The sequence below is a fragment of the Chiloscyllium punctatum genome, chromosome 8 (assembly GCF_047496795.1).
Source record: "Chiloscyllium punctatum isolate Juve2018m chromosome 8, sChiPun1.3, whole genome shotgun sequence".
Lineage (NCBI taxonomy): Eukaryota > Metazoa > Chordata > Chondrichthyes > Orectolobiformes > Hemiscylliidae > Chiloscyllium > Chiloscyllium punctatum.
The window spans coordinates 62,228,166-62,249,551 of NC_092746.1; the positions used below are offsets into that span (position 1 = coordinate 62,228,166).

Sequence of the window (21,386 nt, forward strand, 5' to 3'; positions counted from 1 at the left end):
TTGTTGATGTCACTGTGTAGTTTCATCAGTGACTCTTTGCCATGTACATGGCAGGTTCTCATGTGACTCAGCCAACGTTGTCTATCTCATACGCTGCAAGCAAGGATGCCCGGAGGCATGGTACATTGGGGAAACCAAGCAGAAGCTACGACAACGGATGAATAGGCACCACACAACAATCAACAAACAGGAGTGTTCCCTCCCAGTTGGGGAACACTTCAGTGATCCAGGACATTCGACCTCGGACCTTTGGGTGACCATCCTCCAAAATGGACTTGGGGACAGGCAGCAGTGAAAAGTGGGCGAGCAGAGGCTGGTAGTTAAGTTCCATACCAATAGGGAGGGCCTCAACTGGGACCTTGGGTTCATGTCACACTACAGGTGACCCCATTGCATTATATGCACACACACACAAACACAAATACACAAATACACATATACACACACGCACACACACACGTTTGAGGGGTGAATTTGTACTGGCACAGTTACATCGTACTTTGCTCAAAAACTGCATGAATCCATGTAAGATTCTGTTAATTCATTTTTTAGATTAGAATCATCTAAACATTATGGCACAGACAGTAGCACAGAGGGGTGCTAATAAAGGTATTTATTAATAATTAATAAAGGTATTTTTTTTTAGATTAGATTAGATTAGATTAGATTACTTACAATGTGGAAACAGGCCCTTCGGCCCAACAAGTCCACACCGCCCCGCCGAAGCGTAACCCACCCATACCCCTACATCTACATCTACCCCTTACCTAACACTACGGGCAATTTAGCATGGCCAATTCACCTGACCTGCACATCTTTGGACTGTGGGAGGAAACCGGAGCACCCGGAGGAAACCCACGCAGACACGGGGAGAACGTGCAAACTCCACACAGTCAGTCGCCTGAGGCGGGAATTGAACCCGGGTCTCCGGCGCTGCGAGGCAGCAGTGCTAACCACTGTGCCACCGTGCCGCCCACATGATATAATTTCATGATATAATTTCAGTTACATCACACTGTAAACTTTTGCGATAAATTCTGTGTCTTACAATCTTATCCTCCCCAATCACCTGATGAAGGAGCAGCACTCCAAAAGCTAGTGCTTCCAATTAAACCTATTGGACTATAACCCGGTGATTTTTAACTTTGTACACCCCAGTCCAACACTGGTGTCTCCATATCTGAAATAGAGTTATGGCTCAACTACAAGCTTCTTCTAATCTGTTCCATTTGCTTAAACAAGTTCAAGAATGTAATAGATATGCCACTAAAGAATTTAATTGAACAAAATGTACAACAAGCCAATCTGCATCTAAAATAGAATGACAGGTTAGTACGTCAGCATAACTCCGTTTTGTATTTGAAGAGGAAAGAACAATAATGAAGGCTAAATTAAAAAGATTGGGCTAAATTTTACCAGTTCCTAAGCACTGGCTTTAAAGATGGTGAAACCAGTGAAATGTGTGAGGTTGCTGCTGTGTTATGTATCATAGTAAGCATGTCATTATGCCAGGGTCGTCTAGGGAAGACTGGTCATGGCATGATGGAATTTCAAAGTCAGTTTTAGGGCAAGTAACTTGAGGCCCACGCGAGTGGTCTGGAGTGAAACAAAGGTAGCTACATAGGAATGAGGACAGATTTGGGCATGGTGGACTGAGCAGGAAAAGCAAGAGGTAAGGGCGGTGACTGAGAAACAGCAGATATTTAAGAAGACTTTCCAACGAACATTTTTCCAAAGATGAAAAAAGATTGTAAGAGAAAGAAGGAATAATCATGGTTGTGCATGGAAATTAAGGATAACATAAAGACAAAAATGATGGCATACTATATTGCAAAGGCAAGTGGCAGCTGGAAGATCGGGGAAAAATTAAAGATCAGCAAACGGTTATTGAAGATAAATAAGAAGATCAAAGGCAAATTATGAAGAAAAACTAGTGGAAAATATAAAAATGGATAACAAAAGGGAACATCGATGTAAGTATGCATAAGCACACAAAATGGAGAAGCATAGCTAAAGTTAATAATAGTCCATTTCAGGATGAGACTAGGAATTAATGAAGAACACAGAAATGAAAGCAGGGATGGTGATCCAATAGGCTATAAATTTCCAACATCCCCTGGATGTGAAAAAAGTTTAGCAGATTGGAAAAATATCTACTGCAAGTTTAATGTCTGTCGTTAAGAAATTGTTAGAATCCATTTTTAAGTCAAAATGCTATCCATTAGTCAACTTGACTTTATGAAGTGTAAATTATGTTTGACTAATTTGCTAGAGTTCATTTAACATGTAACAAACAAGGTAAATGTAACTTATCTAGACATGCATGTGGTAAGATATCACACAAAAGGTTAATTTATAAGTTAAAATCACATGGAATTTGGGGTAATTCGTTGGCTTGGATAGAGTATTAGCTACTTAGAGAGCCAGGAAAAAATGATCTTTTTCTGGTTGGCAAGCTGTAACTAGGGTGCTACAGAGTTAAGTCCTCAGGCCCTAGTTATTTACAATATATATTCATGACTTGGATGCAGGGATAGGAGGTACTGTAGTCAAATTTGTAGATGACAACAAAATAGGTCAGAATGTAAGTTGCAATAAAGGAAATAAGAAACTTATAAATGGATGTGGATGTAGGTGAATGAGTCAAAATTTGGCAGATGAAGTTTAATGTGGATAAATGTGAGGTTATCCAATTTGGTCAGAAGAATAGAAAGGCAATTTTTAATCCAAATGGAGAGAACCTTCAAAGTGCTTTGTTGTTGGGGGAAATATGTGTCCTTTGGATGAATCATAGGAAGCTAGTTGGCAATATAAAACATGTATGGGGAAGGCAGATGGACCTTTGACATTTATTGCAACCAAATTAGTGTATATAGGTAGAGAAGTGTTGTTGCAACTGCATAAGGCATCAGTGAGATCGCATCTGGAGTATTGAGTACAATTTTGGTCACCCTACTTGAGAAACGATGTAGTTGCACTGGAGGCAATTCAGAAGATTCACTAGATCGATTCCAGAGATGAGGGGTGTGTCTTATGGAGATAGATCCAGCAATTTAGGCCTATACGCCCACGAATTTAGAAGGATGAGAGGAGATCTAATTTGAGGAATATAGAATGTCCAAATGGATTGACAAAATAGACATGGAAAGAATTAGAACGATGTAGAAGAAGAGATCACAGTTTTGAGTTAAGGATTGATTTAACACAGAAATAAGGAGACTAATTCCCTCAAAGACTGTGAATCTATGGAAATCATTACTCCAGAGTGCAATGGAAAACAGGACAATCAATGAATTTACGGAGGAGTTAGATAGATTTTTAAATAGAAATGGTTTGAAGGGTTGTGAAGAGCATGCAGAAAAGTACAGTTGAGGCCAAGATGCAATCAGCCATGATCACAGTGAATGGTGGAGCTGGTTTGAGGGGTTTAATTGCCTATTCCTGCTCTTAGTTCTTATGTTCTTAGTTACATGTAACAAATAACTGTTGCATTGTTCCATTCCACAATATTCACACCCATGTCTTAGTCATAGAAAATATTATCAACATTGTTACATTATTTTGTTAGAACTCATGCCAGTAATATGTCTGGATTTTCCTACAGGAATCACTAGATTCCTGATGAAGGGCTTTGCACAAAATGTTGATTTTCCTGCTCCTCGGCTGCTGCCTGACCTGCTGTACTTTTCCAGCAACGCACTCTCAATCCTGGATCTTCCTACTGCTGTCATTTTGCCAGTGACAGCAGTGATGAGTGACAGGCCAACTTTCTAGCGCCCAATTTATCCACTGCAGGGGCCATTTACAGTATTTTCCATCTTTAGCTATTATTTACCAGTGTCACCGGGCTTACATTGTTTGTAGAGTCTTGCAAGTAAACTCTAGAGCCATCCCTGTGATCTGAGGGAGGCAGCACTTCTTTTTGGGCACTGTTTGGTCCAGGGAAGATTACACTGGCAGCGATGGCTTCTCCCACAACATTGTTGCCATTTGCTCTTAGTGTTCCACTCTCAGTCCCAATTGTGGTGGCCTGCCTGACTGGCCCTGGCACCACTGGACCCCACTTACTGACTCTGTGAGAACTGATCATTCATTCTGTAGGTGCAACCTCAGAAATAGCTTTTGTGAATGATGCCACTGTGGAGGCAGTTGCACCCCTGGTCCTCCGATTGATCAACAGCTATTGGGTTAAGGCTACAGTTCTAAATGAGTGAGATGCAGCATCCCCCTCCCCTCCCCCACCCCTGTTCCCTGTCGAGTGCAGTCACTGAGCTGGTAAAACACAAGATAACATTTGGTCATTCTCTACTTCTAGCCTCAGCTGCAGAACGTCTATCACTTCTGCAAAATCTGACCAGAAATCTCTTTTTTCTCATACTAATGCAAATCAACATTCTGCTCATTTCCAGTATCTTGTGCCTTCACTTCATATTTCCAATTTTTGTAGTTTTCCTTTTTATATCTTTTAGTAATTACACCACTAGTAAAATTGTTCTGTATATTTGCTGTCTTATCTCTTGGCACATAGAAAGGCATTTCCTCTGATGCAGTAACGAAGTGTAATGCCTGTCTCACAATGATAGTGGTCCATCTTTTTAGTATTTTATGTACAGAGACTGAATCACACACAACATATTTGAGACAGGGAGAAAATAAAAAGATACAAGTGGCTGCAGTCATTCTACCACTCACCATTATAGTAGTTATCTTTTCTTAACGTTTTCAAGCAGATAGATTCTTAACAGTATTCCCAGCAACAGATATTAACATGGCAATCTGTAGAACTGTTAAAATATATAACATGCTGGCAAAATAAGACCAAGTCTTCTTAACCAGGAAAGCATAGGCTTGGGCAATGATTTCCCTTACTTCTTATCAGTGACATTGGCAACATTTCATTTATTCCATCTGAGGACTGCAGATGCTGGAGATTAGAGTCAAGAGTGTGGTACTGGAAAAGCACAGCAGGTCTGGCAGCATTCGAGGAGCAGGAGAATTCCTGATGAAGGGCTTTTGCCCAAAACATCGACTCGTCTGCTCCTCAGATGCTGCATGACCTGCTGTGTTTTTCCAGCACCACACTCTTGACAGGTTTCATTTATTGTATATCCATAGTTGCCCATTAGAGATAGTGGTGGATCTTATTTTGAACTATTATTGTATATTCTTTCATGAAAAGTAGGTGTCAATGGTAAGATCAGCATTAGTTACCCAAATCTAATTACCCACTGAACCGAATGCACTGCTAGGTCATTTGCAGATAAGAGTCAACCACAATGCTGTGGCTCTGGAGTAATATATAATCAATGGTGATTACAAGTTAACAATTAGAATAGCTTTTAATTCAAGACATTATTTTTCAAATTTCACCATCAGCCATGGTTTCAAATCATGTCCCAGAGCATTCAACTTGGTTACTGTTGCAGGAACAATACTTGCTACAAATGTAATGAATATTAGCTAAAATTTAGTTTCAACGACAGATAAACCAGTGAGTGTAGTCTATAGATTCTCTAGCATTAGCTACATTTTAGGATACCAAATAAGTCGGGAGCAATTGAGGACATGTAGAAAAGGCATTACATTAACCATGGGTGATATTAAGACCATAACATATCGGAGAAGAATTAGGCTATTGAGTCAATCAAGCCCGCACCATCATTTCACCACTGCTAATGTATTTCTCAATCCCATTCTCATGCCTTTTCCCTACAATTGTTTATCCCCTTACTAATTCAGAACCAATCTATCTCCATCTCAAAGACACTCAATGATTTGGCCTCCATAATCTTCAATGGCAATGAGTTTCTTGAATTCACCACTCTCTGGTTGATGAAATTCCTCGTTATCTCAGTTCCAAAGAGTCATTCCTTCTCTCTGAGTCTGTGACTTTGCCCACTAGTCTCTATGCTCGTGGAAACATCTTCTTCACATCAACTCCATCCAGGTCTCTCAGCATTCTGTAAGTTTTAATGGGATTGCCTTCCTCATCTTTCTAAACTCCATCAAGTACAGACCCACAGTCCTCAACTGCTCCTCATATGATAAGCCCTTCATCCCTGGAATGATTCTTGTGAACCTCCTCTGGATTCCCTCAAAGGCAGTACATCCTTCCTTAGATACAGGGCCCAAAACTGCTCATAATATTCCAAATGCTGTCTGACCAGAGCCTTATACACCCTCAACCTTACACATCCTTACTCTTCTATTCTACTCCTCTAGAAATGAATGCTAACATTGCATTTGTCGTCCTAAAGGCCGACTGAACCTGGATGTTAACTTTTAGAGAATCTACAACTGGGACTCTTAAGTTTCTCTGTGCTTCAAATTTCAGAAGCTTTTCCCATTTCAAAAATACACCTCAGTTTTTCCTACCAAAATGCATAGCCTAAAACACATAACTACATTGTATTCCATTTGTCACTTCTTTGCCTACTCACTTAGCCTGTCTAAGTCATTCCGCAGACCTCCTGCTTCCTCAAGACTAACTGTCCCACCACCTAGCTTTATATCACCTGCTAACATAGTAATAATGCCCTCAGTTTCTTCATCCGGATTGTCAATATATACCATGATTAGTTGTGGTCCCAAAATTGACCCCTGTGGAACACAATCAGTCAGAGAGTGTTATCCTGAAAAAGATCCTTTTATCTCCATCTGCCGGTCATGTAGATGAAAAAATTGCACTGGCAGATATAGCTGCGAAGAAGAATTATTAGACTCTATCTGAGACATTTTCGTGGAATAATATGCTAATCTAATCGGAGATGAGAGTACTTTGGATCTCAATGAGCTCGGTTTAGTAAAAAATCATCTCAGAAACAGCGACCACGAAGTGGTAGAATTTAGAATTCAGTTCAAGGTTGAAAAACTTGTGTGAGAAGCAACTATGTAAATTTTAAGTGAGGAATTACGAGAGAATGAAGACATAGATAGCTGGAGTGTTATGAAGATGGGGATGTACTGTACCTTTAAGAGAGTTAAAAGCTAGCAAAAACTACCTGACAGTACCAAGTGTTCTGAAAATAGATAAACTGTAACATGTGCTCCAGCTGCTGGGGGTAGCTGGTTAAAAACAAGGACTGCAGATGCTGGAAACCCAAGTTTGGATTACAGTGATGCTGGAAAAGCACAGCAGGTCAGGCAGCAACCAAGGAGCAGGAAAATCGATGTTTCGGGCAAAGGCCTTCATCAGGAATAGATGATGAAGGGCTTTTGTCTGAAACGTCGATTTTCCTGCTCCTTGGTTGCTGCCCGACTTGCTGTGCTTTTCCAGCAACACTCTAATCCAGACTAGGGTAGCTGGTTGCCTGGAAACAACAAAACAGATTCAAATTAGGTCAATCAGTTTAAATTATACCTCAAAAATATCAACACCAATCCAGTTTGAATTGAGTATTGACAATCTTATCCACCAGTGACACAATCTGATGCTTTGGGGTATAAGCCTGTGGAAAATTTAACAGTTGGGAGGAGAACTGCCAAGCTAATGATATCAGCATACTGCCCAGAAAAATAGCTCTCTTAAAAGATACCTTTATCGATCAGTAACCTGGGAAGCAGAACACCTAAAAAGAAGAAAAGAAGACAGGAGGACAGAGAAAACTGAAAGCTGCTTGGTTTTGAGATAAGAAGTTTTATTTTGTAAATCATAATTGGGAGTTTTATCAGACTAATGTTGGAAGGGGAAGGTAAAATATAGGTTAGAGGAAGGACTTGTAAATAGTTGTCAGTTAATTATTCTCTGTTATACATTAAAAATAAAGTTGTTAATTTTTACTTTATATAGTGCTTGGCCTCTTGAATATACACTTTTACTGCACAGGATAAATCTTTTCTGTGTTATGGGTTTAAATTGTCAGAGGGGTTTACTCCATGTGGTAACAGTAGACACTTAAAAGAAAACAGTTTATGACACAAAACATAAATCCCAGTGAGAAATAAGCATTCTGATCCCATCTACATTTCCTTGAAAAAAAGAACCAGACATCACCCATGTTAAGAAACCAAGACCTAGAAATAGAGAGATGTGACCTTCCACCAGCGTTTCACCAGAGACTCTCACTGATGATATTACCGAGTCATGGTGACAAAGTGTCTGATAACAAACCTTCCAGCTTAGTGAGCTAATTTACATATTTATTCTGCAAAGGGATTAAACCCATCAAGTTTATCCAAGGAATGTAAGGATAGTATTAAAGTGAAAGACAAAAACATACAATACGGCAACAATGAGTGGTAAGACAAAGGATTGGAAACATTTTAAAAACCAACACAAGATTACTACAAAAGAAAATAATGAACTTTGAGTGTAAACCGTCATGTAGCATAGAAACAGATAATAAGAGAACCTATAAGTATATAAAAAAGAAACGCAAGGCCAAAGTGAACATAAAGGCCAATAAATTCCCATCACCTGATAACCTACATTCGAGTACTTAAAGAAGTGGCCTTCAAAATATTGGATGCATTGGTGGTCGTCTTCCAAGATTCTATAGGCCTAATGTAACCCCACTGTTTTTCTTTAGAAAAAGGAGGTAGACAAAACAGAATTTTAGACTACTTAGCCTGACATTGGCAGTGGGAAAAATGCTGAAGCCCATTATAGAAGACTTAATTGCAAAATACTTGGAAAACAGTGGCAGGGTCAGAGACAGTCAGCGTGGATTTATGTAAGATAAATTGTGCTTGACAAATCTATTGGAATTTCTCAAGGATGTAATTAAAGGATGTTGATAAAGGGGTTAGGGTTATTTGTGGTTTACTTGTACTTTCAAAAGGCTTTTGTTCAGGTCCCAATTTTCACTTGGGAACTCAACACCCTTGTGGACTCAATACTGAGATCAACAATTTTAGGGCTTGAGACACTTTCTCCCATGTCCTTACCCCAATCCCCATACATCAAACCTTGTTATCACATTGCTTGCTTTTACCCATTGTCAGCCACTAATCATCTCCATGAGCTGCCATTCATCCTCCTAGGATGACCATTATTCCACTCCTTTGTCTATCCAACTGTTCTTCACTTTCTTTGGGCTTTATCTCCACCTATCATTTATTCCTTACCTCCTCCCCTCACCTTATACTCAGCATAAAAGAAACTTTATGATAGCTACTATCAGTTCTGAAAAGGGTCACTAGACCTGCAACATTAACTCTGATTTCTGTCCATAGATGCTGCTAGACATGAGTTTCTCCAGAAATGTCTGTTTTTGTTTCTGATTTCCACCAACCTCACTTCTTCTGTTTTTTTTATTTTGGTGATTCAGGTGGAGCCCATCACATTAGACCAGCTCCTTCTTTTCCCATGAATTCAAACTTCTTTCTCTGATACCAATTTTTAAGCCACACATTTACCCCTTAAATCTTGCTGTCACTGTGGCAATTTGTTCTGGCTCAAATAGTAATCAGGAGATTATTACCTCTTTGGTTCTGTTTTCTCATGCAGCACTTTGCTGCTCATATTTTCTCAGCTGAACTTCTTTCCTCTTTCTACCTATATCGTTGGTACCCACATGGACTATGACAACTGGATCATCAAGTCCCTCAGGAAGTCCAGATGAGATATAGAAGATAGATTCTTTTTGCTAAATGCCTGAATGCCCAAAGCTCATTACCTTTCTCTATAACTTTGCTCTGAACCTGCTTAGCAGGTTTTGTGCGCTCTTTAAAATTCCCTGAATTCTCAGAGGTGTCCAGCACAATATTAATATGGGGACTTGGGGCAGGTTTATGTCTCAAATCTCAAAGTCAGTTACATAACATCTGATGTAATTTGGTTTCACTTGTTCTGCTGGTTTCACAATAAGTGCCACACACAATATGGCATTCTCTCTTCCATTTATCCATTTATTTTCCATCACTGGGTCACACACCAGACTGAGGTGACCTATTTATAATGTTCAAAGGCTCATTCCTCTTTACAGCACCTTGCGATGCCATTACAGCTAATATATCAAAAAGTTGCCTTTTTAAACATTGAAATATAGAAGATTGGAGCAGGAGGAAACCATTTGGCCCCTTGAACCTGCTATGCCATTCATCATGATCATGGCTGATCATCCAGCTCAATAGCCCAATCATGCTTTCTCCCTATAATCTTTGATCCTATTCGCTCCAAGTGCTATATCTAGCCACCTCTTGAATACATGCAATGTATTCAACTGTTTCTGTGGTAATGAATTCCACAGGCTCACCATTCTATGGGTGAAGAAATATCTCTTCATTTCCGTCCTAAATGGTCTACCCTGAATCCTCATACTGTGACTCCTGATTCTGGACACACTCACCATCAGGAACTTCATCCCTGTATCTACCCTGTCTCATCCTGTGAGAATTTTATAAGTTTCTATGAGATCCCCCCTCATTCATCTAAACTCCAGCAAAGACAATCCCAACCTAGTCAATTTCTCGTCATATGTCAGTCCTGTCATTCCCGGAATCAGCCTGGTAAACCTTCACTGCACTCCCTCAAGAGCAATAGCATCCTTCCTCAGAAAACCAGACTAAAACTACATGCAATACTCTAGATGTGGCCTAGAAGGCCCTGTATAACTGTAACAACACATCCATGCTCCTGTATTCAAAACCTCTCACAATGATGGCCAACATACCATTTGCCTTCTTTACCACCTGCTGCACCTGCATGCTCAGCTTCAATGACTGATGCACAAAGACACCCAGATCCCGCTGCATATTTGCCTCTCCCAATTTATGATGGTAGCCAGCATTTATACATTTCAGATTTATCTGTTCCTCTCCATTATTCCTTGTATTTTGGACATGTACTCTCCTGCTTCACAGAAACATAAAAACATAGAAAATAGGTGCAGAAGTAGGCCAGTCAGCTCCTCAAGCCTGTACCACCATTAAATATGATCATGGTTGATCAAGCAATCTCAGTATCCTATTCCCACACTCTCCACATACTCCTTGATCCATTTAGTCACAAGGGCCATGTCCAGCTCCCTGTTGAATACATCCCAACAACTTCCAGTGGGGAGAGAATTCCACAGGTTCACAACTCTCTGACTGAAGTTCTTCCTCATCTCAGTCCTGAATGCCTTACCCCTTATTCTTAGTCTGTGACCGTTAGTTCTGGATTTCTCCAATACCAAAAGCATTATTCCCACATCTAGCCTGTTCAATCCCATCAGGATTTTATATGTTTCTGTGAGATCCGCCCTCATTCTTTTAAATTCCAGGGACTACATGCCCAGTTGATCCTGTCTTTCTTCATAGTCAGTCCTACCATCCTGGGAATCTGTCTGGTGAACCTTTGCTGAACCAAGCATGTCCTTTCTTAGACAAGGATACCAAACTGTATACAGTACTTTAGCTCTGCCCCCTTTAATTAAGGTCCCAACTAAAACACTAAAGATCTTGTAATTTCAGGTGTTAATTGATACGCATTTCCAACATTGCTGTGTTTTAATTTGAATTCACATGTTCTTTAAAAGATTCTGTGAGAAATATCTCACTATTGTGTGTTCAAAAACACCTGCCATTTTATTTCATGTTGGAAAGAATGAATTGTTACTCTCAAGCTATTAAGACTAAGACTGCTTCAATTGAACCATACGTTTACAAAACTGCAACAAGCGACATTGGTCATGCGAGAGAATTGTCAATATCGAGATCCACTCAAGAAAAAGGTATAGGTTAATAACCAAAAAAAAATGCAATTAATTATAATTACAGTGGGATAGAAAGCATTTTCATGCAATGTTCCAGCACCTGACCTATGTAAAACGTTCTACTCGATATAAACTGGAAAACCCTTTTTGTGTATTTGGATGAGAATAGACCTATGACTGAATCCACATATATTTACTTGAGAATATAATAAATATTTTCTGATGAGGAATGAAGGAAAATTTGAGTTTTCATTGTCAAATTACAAGTTTCACTACAGGTTCTTCCAAGATAAATTAACAAGAAACTGTAACTGTCCAAACAAAAAACTGAAGATTATAGTGGAAGGTTACACAAAGTCATGCATATGGGTTAGGAAGCTTGTTATTGACATAGAATCATTAATATTACCTGTCATATTGCAGTAGACTTTGAATGGTCCTAGTGGACCACTGCCATCAGGATCTATCCAGTAAGAATCCGATGTTTTGCCAAGATGCTTATAAGCCTCACAGGACTGTTCATACATTGCTAGAACAGAGCACAAATTGAGTTAAATTGAAAATCTTTTGAATTTAAAAGAACTGAATAAACACTGCAAGCTGCCAAGATGAGATTAAAAAATACAAAGCAAATAAGGCAATGACCTTGATACAACAGGAGAGATTCATTCAAAAGTTGACTAATTAACAGCTGGGAGAATGTAATATTTGAATAACAGCCAGTGTAGGACAGTGTTAGATCACAGGCTTTCCATTGCTATCCAGATATAAACTGAATTTTTAAACTGGCATATTGAGATGAATGTGCACATTTACCTAAATGAGGTGTATTCATTCTGGATACCAAAATACCTTTGCTCTTTTCCAGCTTGGTGTCAATATTAGGTACATCAAGGTCGGGTGTAGTGCAAGCCAAATACAAACTAAAGTTTCCTCTATTCAGGAAAGACTAAAAGGCCTCAACTACAAATTCAGAATTGGGGCAATGTGATATTTTCTGTCTCTCACACCAATTTCCTGTGTTTCATCTCAGAAAAATATTGTTAATTCTGCACTGAATAGTGAACAGCTTTCTACTACTGTGTAGTAGAAATTAGGTGGAAATCACTAAAATTAATTTCATGTAGGAGTTTAATATCTTAAATCGAAATTAGAATATCATTCAGAATATATTTAAATCTAAGGTTCAAAGGTAAAAGTAAATGCTAACCTCTATCTCAATTATTGGCCTGACTTTCAAAGGAATGTAGTCACTTTTAAAAACATTTCTGAAAAATTGCCAGCTAGATTTCACCATAATGCAACTACTGGCAACATTTCAGAAAGCATGTTAACCAAATTATAATGACAAATTTATCATTAACTCCAATGCATAATTTCACCAAGCAAAAAAATAGGCATTTCATCAGTGCTTGGAGAACAAACTTGAAACATACAGAAACTTTGGCTTGAATTGAAAACATCTTGTTCTGGAATCAATTTGTACAGAAGGTGTAGTTACACATGAAAACATGTAGCAATATGCTGATAACACTACACTGACTATTCTATCTAGTAGTAGGAAGTTAAAAAATAAAAGACCTGTAATTGTAAATCATACAGTAAAATGATCACCAGTTTAAGACGAGTTAGTAAGTTTGCAGATGACACCAAAATTGGAGGTGTAATGGAGGTTACCTCAGATTACAACAGGATCTAGACCAGATGGGCCAATGGGCTGAGAAGTGGCAGATGGAGTTTAATTCAGATAAAGGGGAGGTGCTGCATTTTGGGAAAGCAAATCAGTGCAGGACTTAGACACTTAATGGTAAGGTCCTAGGGAGTGTTGCTGAACAAAGAGACCTTGGAGTGCAGGTCCATAGCTCCTTGAAAGTGGAGTCGCATGTAGACAGGATAGTGAAGAAGGCGTTTGGTATGCTTTCCTTTATTGGTCAGAGTATTGAGTACAGGAGTTGGGAGGTCATGTTGTGGCTGTATAGGACATTGGTTAGGCCACTGTTGAAATATTGCGTGCAATTCTGGTCTCCTTCCTATCGGAAAGATGTCGTGAAACTTGAAAGGGTTCAGCAAAAATTTACAAGGATGTTAGGAGAAAGTGAGAACTGCAGATGCTGGAGATCAGAGCTGAAAAATGTGTTGCTGGAAAAGCGCTGCAGGTCAGGCAGCATCCAAGGAGCAGGAGAATCGACGTTTCGGGCATAAGCCCTTCTTCAGGAATCCTGAAGAAGGGCTTATGCCTGAAACGGCGATTTACAAGGATGTTGCCAGGGTTGGAGGATCTGAGCTACAGGGAGAGGTTGAACAGGCTGGGGCTGTTTTCCCTGGAGCATTGGAGGCTGAGGGGTGACCTAATAGAGGTTTACAAAATTATGAGGGGCATGGATAGGATAAATAGACTAAGTCTTTTCCCTGGGGTCGGGGTGTCCAGAACTAGAGAGCATAGGTTCAGGGTGAGAGGGGAAAGATATAAAAAATACTTAAGGGGCAACTTTTTCACACAGAGGGTGGCACGTGTATGGAGTGAGTTGCCAGAGGATGTGGTGGAGATTGGTACAATTGCAACATTTAAGAGGCATTTGGATGGGTATATGAATAGGAAGAGTTTGGAGGGATATGGGCCAGGTGGGACTAGATTGGGTTGGGATATCTAGTCGGCATGGACGGATTGGACGAAAGGGTCTGTTTCCATGCTGTACATCTCTATGACTCTATGACTCCATGAGTAAATCTCCGAATCCTGTACTTAGTTCTGACATTGTATCTATAGAAGGGTCACAAGCCTTAAAATGTTAACTCTGCTTTCTTTCTGCATATGCTGTCAGACCTCCTGAGTTTCTCCAGCAATTTTTTTTTGTTGTCATTTTCACCCCTGGATTTGATGGTGGTGCCTTTTAATAAAGCATGACTTTCAACATGCAATGTTTGTCCAAAAATATTGATATTGATAAATATCATACAAGATCATGTGGAAAACTTTGCCAACCATCTGCTCATCACCAAATTAGGAAACTAAAAGTTACAAAAGAAATAAACTCAAAGTGACTATGTTGTTAAGATCTTGGATGAGACGGCCAAATTTTGAGTTGTTCGGGTCCAATAATTTTTTTTTATGAGTAGACAAAGTGTGAGACTCACACATTTGCTGAAAGAATATAGCCACGAGATCCTATTGTTTTAAACAAAAATAAGCTTTTCTATAAAAAGTTAGAACTGCATTAAAATCTACAAGGAAGATACTAATTGTATTCTGACAATCAGAACTAACATGAGGTAAATAAAAGGTAACAAGCTGTGATATATCCCCTCACAGACATATCAAATAATAAATGTGGTCAAGACAGATCCCAGGCTTCATAGCAACCCCGCAAACATAAGTTATACTGTTTGGTCATCAAATCTCATTAAACTTTCCAAAGGACTCAAATTTCTTGACTTTTAAACACCACATGTTGGAACTGACTCAAAAGCTACTCCATTACAGAATACTTCAATTACTACTTGCTTCTCTGTTTCTCAATCCTATCTTCCAATTCACAAGGTTTCAATCCAGCATCTAAAACTGACACCCTTCCAGCTTTTCAGCTTCTTTGAGAAGAACACTCATATTCTCAGGCATTCCTCTGCCCAACTTCATTAAACACGTACCACCACTGCTTACAGACTTTTTTTTGCTCAATATCCAGTTCTCTGGCAGACAGGTCCTTTATAGGTCTACGAAACGGAGAAGTACCTTAAGAATAGTCACCTTCACTGGCTCCTGACTAACTGCGTGTAATCTTTTAACTCTGTTGACTAATGAGTAGGAATGGTGGGGTTTATGTATCGTTTTGCTAAAATGCTTGTATTTTTCTAGTTTCCCTCTTTAAACTCCGGTTGGAACATCAACAATTATATGTAGTTCATAATCATTTTATGGTAAACCAAAGGCAGTGAAAACGCAAAGTTTTCTTTCGAACCATCTTGACCAATTTGTACTTTTAATGCATACTGTGGATTTTTAACTTTTCTGATGTAACTACAAATCAATCCACCAGTGGCTCTCCTTCTCTTCACATATGAATGCCTAGTAATACAGTACATAATAAAATGAATGTTGTATTGGTTTCTCAACTTGCTTAAAGAAGAACTTGGGCTTCCCATAACTTTAAGTTTCCTGTGGGAAGTATCTATTTCTGATTGACAACCAGTTTTAAAATCATCTTCTTCAATTACTTTCTCTCCAATAGATTTTTCCATGTCAGATGAATCATATGCACCGAGGGAGGTTTGCTCTCTTCGGCCATCCTAGTTTTGAGTTTATCTGAATGATGAACCACAGCACACATTTGTTTTCTCCACTCTAATTTGTCAAAAGTGGACATTTCACTTCCACTTCTTTCATAATTTCCTCCAAGTATTTGTTTATGGTCTCACTGTCTAATGCATTATCAAGCTTGACAATCTTATAACTCAGAGTAGGTAAAAACAATGACTGCAGATGGTAGAAACCAGATTTTGGATTAGTGGTGTTGGAAGAATCTTATAATTGAGTTGAGCAACTGCTCTGGTCAGTTCAGTTACCTTCATTTCAACATGGTGTTCCAATACTTCATCAATCTATGTTGTTAAGTCTATATTCAACCAACTGTTCTGATTCATCAGCAATTCCTTCTTCTATTCGAGGTGCATTACACATTATATCATACAGCTTTCCGTTAGCTGAAGTTTATCAAGTTTTAATTGAAAATCTCTGTTGAATTTGCTGTGACAAGTATATAATTTCAATGTTCCAAGCTGACAATCAACAGGCGGGTGAAGGAGGCAAATGGAATGCCTCTTTGCAATATTACAGGGTCTTGGTGAGATCACAGCTAGAGTATTGTGTGCAATTTGGTCTCTTTATCGAAGGAAGGATGAATGCACTAATGTTTTACAAGACTGATAGTTAGGAATGGGAGGACTAATTTATAAAGAAAGACTGAATCAATTAGGACCATAAACAATTCGGAATACATTCACTGAAGTTTAGAAAAATGAAGGGGTGTCTCATGGAAACCTTTAAAATCCTAACAGGACTAGACAGTGTAAATCAGGATGTTTCCGATGAGCGGGGAGGCCAGAACCAGGGGACATGGTTGAAGGATACTGCACATGGAGTAGGCCTGATGGACAAATAACCTTAATCAGAGAGTGGTGAGCCTGTGTAAGCTCACCGAAAATGGTTGAGGCCCAAACATTGAATATTTTTGAGAAGGAGTTTGATTTAGTTCAGGGAGTTAAAGGTACAGAACGGTATGGTGAGAAGGTTGGAACAGGATACTGAGATGGGTGATCAGCCATGATTATAACGAAAGGTGGAGCAGGTTCAGTGGGCTCAATGGCCTACTCTTGCACATTTTTTTTAGTGTTTCTATGTATGCAAAGAAAGAAAGGTGATCCAAGTTACAATTTTATGCACAAACTATTTGCTCCTTAACAGAATTAATGTAACGTGAATATGGATATCAAACTGTGATTAAACAGCCTATAGAGCGCATCAAGTAGCAAATCTGTTCAAGACAAATTCCAAGCATTTCTCAGCAACTCCACTTCTAGACATTAGAGATACTTTGGATTATCAATTTTTATGAAACTTTAAACATTACAAGGATTTCAATTTCTTCTCTTTCAAAGACGTAGCTTTAGAAGTACCTCAAAATGTGGAATACCTCAATGATTGCTGACCTTCCAGTTCCTTATTCCTGTCTCCTGAGACTACATCATTACTGGACTCAACATACTGTGCTCCAACATCTCATCACAGGCACAATTCCAGCTCTTTAGCTGCTCTGAAAAAGAAATTCCAACTCATGGATATTCCTTTGCCCTAATTTCAATAATAAACCAGCTTCCTGCTTCTCTTTGCCTAACTGCTAGCTTTCTGGCAGACAGCATTCTTCCAAGTTGACTAAACTGATAAGTACCTTAGGACTAGATATTGTCTTCATTGCCTGCTCCTGATTAATTGTCAATAACCACTTTACTGCTTGTTGTGACGTGGTCAGTAAATCTTGATCGGTTCTGAGTGACCTATAGAAACTTCACAATAAGCTCTACATTTGTACCTAAGCAGTATGGAATTTAACTAACACTTTACAACAGTCAAATGCACAACTTTTTGGAACTCTGTTCCCTGTCTCTTATCATTTTCACACATTACTGGTTTACACATTACAAATTGCACACAAGAAAATTGTTTTCATCACAACATTAATAGCATTTGAAAGGTAGTGAAATAATGCGGAGCCACACAATTTAAAAAAAATTAAAAGCTTTTTTTGCAATGCTGATTGAAACACCTGTTATGTGGTCAAACGGAGAAAATAAATTTCTTGTCAATTAGAGATGCAGTAGTTTTAAATATTTTATTTAGAAAAAACCTCTAAATCAGAAAATCTAGGTCCTTATATCTACAAACATTATGACTACATCACCAGTATCAAATAAATGCTCAATGCTATGTGCAAACAATAAATATTCTGAATGTGAAATTATAAAAGTATAAAATTGATTATTTCCATTATTTATTCTCATCCTGACCTGATAATCTCCCACACAATATTATGCCTTGCATAAAGCCTATATTAGAATATTATGCATCATGGGTGTAAATTCAACCTGAGCAATTATTTCCCCATACAGGTTCAACCTTTCACTGTAGAATATTGGGCATGTACTACTCATCTAAAATATAAGAGCTTAAAATGTGATTTTACATTGTGCATTAGCTCCGAGAAATGAGCTGAAATAAAGATTTCAAAATTAATTGAAATCAAGAGCTATTGGAATGGACAGAGCTTTTCATTATTGCGATCATTGAGCAAAAGAAAAAGGGGATCATTCGTTGCTGTGAAACTGGGATAGCTGAAACATTAAAACAAAATGGCACAATTGCCCATTTTCTCTCAACCTGTTCACTGGCCTAATGTGATTGTGTCATGCTTCAAAGTGATTCAAACCACCATATCATTGCACTGTGTGAATCAAACAAGTCATTCTAATAATCAATCTGAATGCTGTACTTTTTAACAGATGTGGTCAAGAATTTCCTTTCAAAATTTCTTCTGAAAATAAAAATGCACGCTTTGAATTCTTACATGATATTCATAGCATTTCTGGGTGAAAATGTTCTACAAAATAACTAACTTATTACTCATCTCACTGACCACACAGCTAACTCATGAACACCATACGAGTTCTCAGATGTGATTTCAGTATTTACAGGGTATTATTTTTTGTTTTCCTTGACTTAGAATGAATGTTAGCCTATCCAACCCTCCCTTTTTATATGTGGAGATCTCCCAAGAAGTTTGTTTTTATTCTCATGCTAAGATGAACATCTTATTTTATTCATTATTTGTACTTGATGACAAATTGTCATTTTATTGCTCTAGAAATGAGCTTTCCTTAGTTATTATTTTATCAACTCTCATGATTCCATCACAACTTTAAATTAAATGCTTGGATTGGTTCAGAAAGGCTAAATGCCAAATTGCTCATTCATTCCTTTCTCTTCCATTTAAAATAAAACTACTCTTTGATTTTTGTGGTGAAATTCTAAAGAAGTTCAATTTTTACCCTCTAAGACATTTTGTTACAGACCTTAACTACACTCATTTGTATGGCTAGAGCTTGATGCATGGTTTTCACGCAAGATCCTGCTAGCAAATAATATTTCCTTCTTATGGCTAATCAGTCAGCAAAATACAAGGCCTCTCCATACCGATGACACTTGTGTAAATCTTTGTATTTGTCAGACCTTTATTTTGCTTAATAGTCTGAAATTACAGGAAATTAAAAATAGCCAACTTGTAATTATACAGATTTTGATTCATATAAATTTGGAAGCAGTTTTTTCTGAAGGATTAAACTAGAGAAAACATATGAGCTGAGAATTGAAAATTTTCCAATTAAATCAATGCGCATTAATTCAGTTATCAGCAGAGCTCTTTCTCTGCTACTGATAACTGAATTAATGTGTGCCGCTTTCTAAATGAAAGGAATTGAGCACAGAAAATAAAAATGACCTAATTATAATGTGTGCATTAGCTCAAACAGGCTGTAAACTTTAATTTCCATTTGAATCATAATCAACAAGAATTTTCATACAGACAAGATTCTAATTAAATCTGTGGCTCATAGGCAACTTTTCTTCGCAAATATTCAATCCATGAATAAAGTTAACAGTTTAATTTAGAGTTTTACATTGATGTTAGTCTTGGACTACTCTTATGTGGTGGAGACGACTAATCCCTTTGCACAAGTCATTTTAAATAGAAAACTTCTTTAATCAAACAAGCAATTTAAATTTATCATACCAGTGACTGGATAGTTAGTAAGGACTAATACAAGGGAATTGAAATTTGTCAAAATAGCTATTTGCGAACACAAGTAATCTGTGTCATAATTTGTGTACAATATAAATTGTACATTTGACTAATACAAAATTAAACAATCAATTTTTAATCAATGTAAGTCATGCAAGATACACAAACTTTAATGTGCGCTGTCACAATGAAGGAAGATGATTTCGTGTTCACAGTTCTCTATGCTACGAATTTCTAATACCACAATATATTGCATCATTGGAACAGGCTAAGGCCAGTCCAATCAAGCAGAAGAAAGGTTAGAAGAGAATAGAATAGCAATTTATTGTCACCCGCATTTTTCAAAAAAATACAGTGAAACATTTTATAACAGCGCCTGTATCAATGACATGACTCATAGATAAGAAGATATAAAGCATAAAAATCAAGGCAAAGTTCATCTCAGATCAATTTTATTTCAAGAAAAGCCAATTAAAATGACAAAGGCTGGAATACCCGATAGCCTCTCCCAAAGACAACCTCCACCCTGGATGAGACCGCCAAACCGAGACTCGCCCTCAGGGATAAGGCAACTGCCATGTCAAGTCAAAACCACTCCTCAGGCTGCTGGAAAACCCAGAATGAGACCTCCATACTGAGATGAGACCTCCATGTAGAAGAAGACCTCCTGCCAGACAAAGCCTGCCAAGTCAGGCTTCTAGAACGCCTGGAGGTTGCCACAAAAGACATTTATTCTGGTACAAGACCTTCATGCCAGGATGCAAGAGGCAATCCAGGAGACCACCATGCCAATTGAGACCGCCCCTCTGGAACGAGGCCAGAATGTCAGGTTGTTGCTGGGCCGAGATAGCCATGCTAGGTTGGAAGACTCCTCATCACTGGGCCCAAGCTGGAAGAAGATGCCTTCCACCAAAGCCTACACTGATATCCAGTTAAGAATACCTCAATGTTGCCGATCACACGCCGGTTTTCAAATCCCTTCACAGACTTTTTTTCTTCTCACTTCCTGGTCCATTAAGATATAGACAGAGAAGAAATGTGGAAAAAAATATTTAAAAGGGTTATGGTCGAATAAAATGTGAGAAATGGTTTGGGTTCCAAGGAATTGATTTAAAGGCTTTCACCTTCATGTCTCTGAACAGAAAGTAAATGACATCAGTGGTCAATTTATGAAAGAAAGTCACAGTGTACAAGCTAGTATACAAATGAATTCCTAGTTACCCAACACACATGATGTGTAAAGAAAATAATCACTCATAACCATAAACAATTTGTACATTGTGGTGTGGTGCACTTTCATTTGTCCCTGTACAGGTCTTGCATTCACATCTTTGATGTGTTCAAATATTCTAAAAGCAAGTATCTGAGTACTTGTTGACTGTTTATCTGGTGTCTGGTGAGTCAT

General features: G+C 38.4%; 1 protein-coding gene across 1 annotated transcript in view; it reads right to left on the reverse strand.

Moving 5' to 3' along the window:
• The window catches only part of LOC140480594 (contactin-associated protein-like 2), a 2,042,618-nt gene that overhangs the window by 911,582 nt on the left and 1,109,650 nt on the right, over positions 1-21,386 (reverse strand). The window contains exon 12 of the mRNA XM_072575654.1: positions 12,046-12,165. Within this exon, the coding sequence (XP_072431755.1) occupies positions 12,046-12,165 (120 nt within the window). The remainder of the gene's footprint in view (positions 1-12,045; positions 12,166-21,386) is intronic.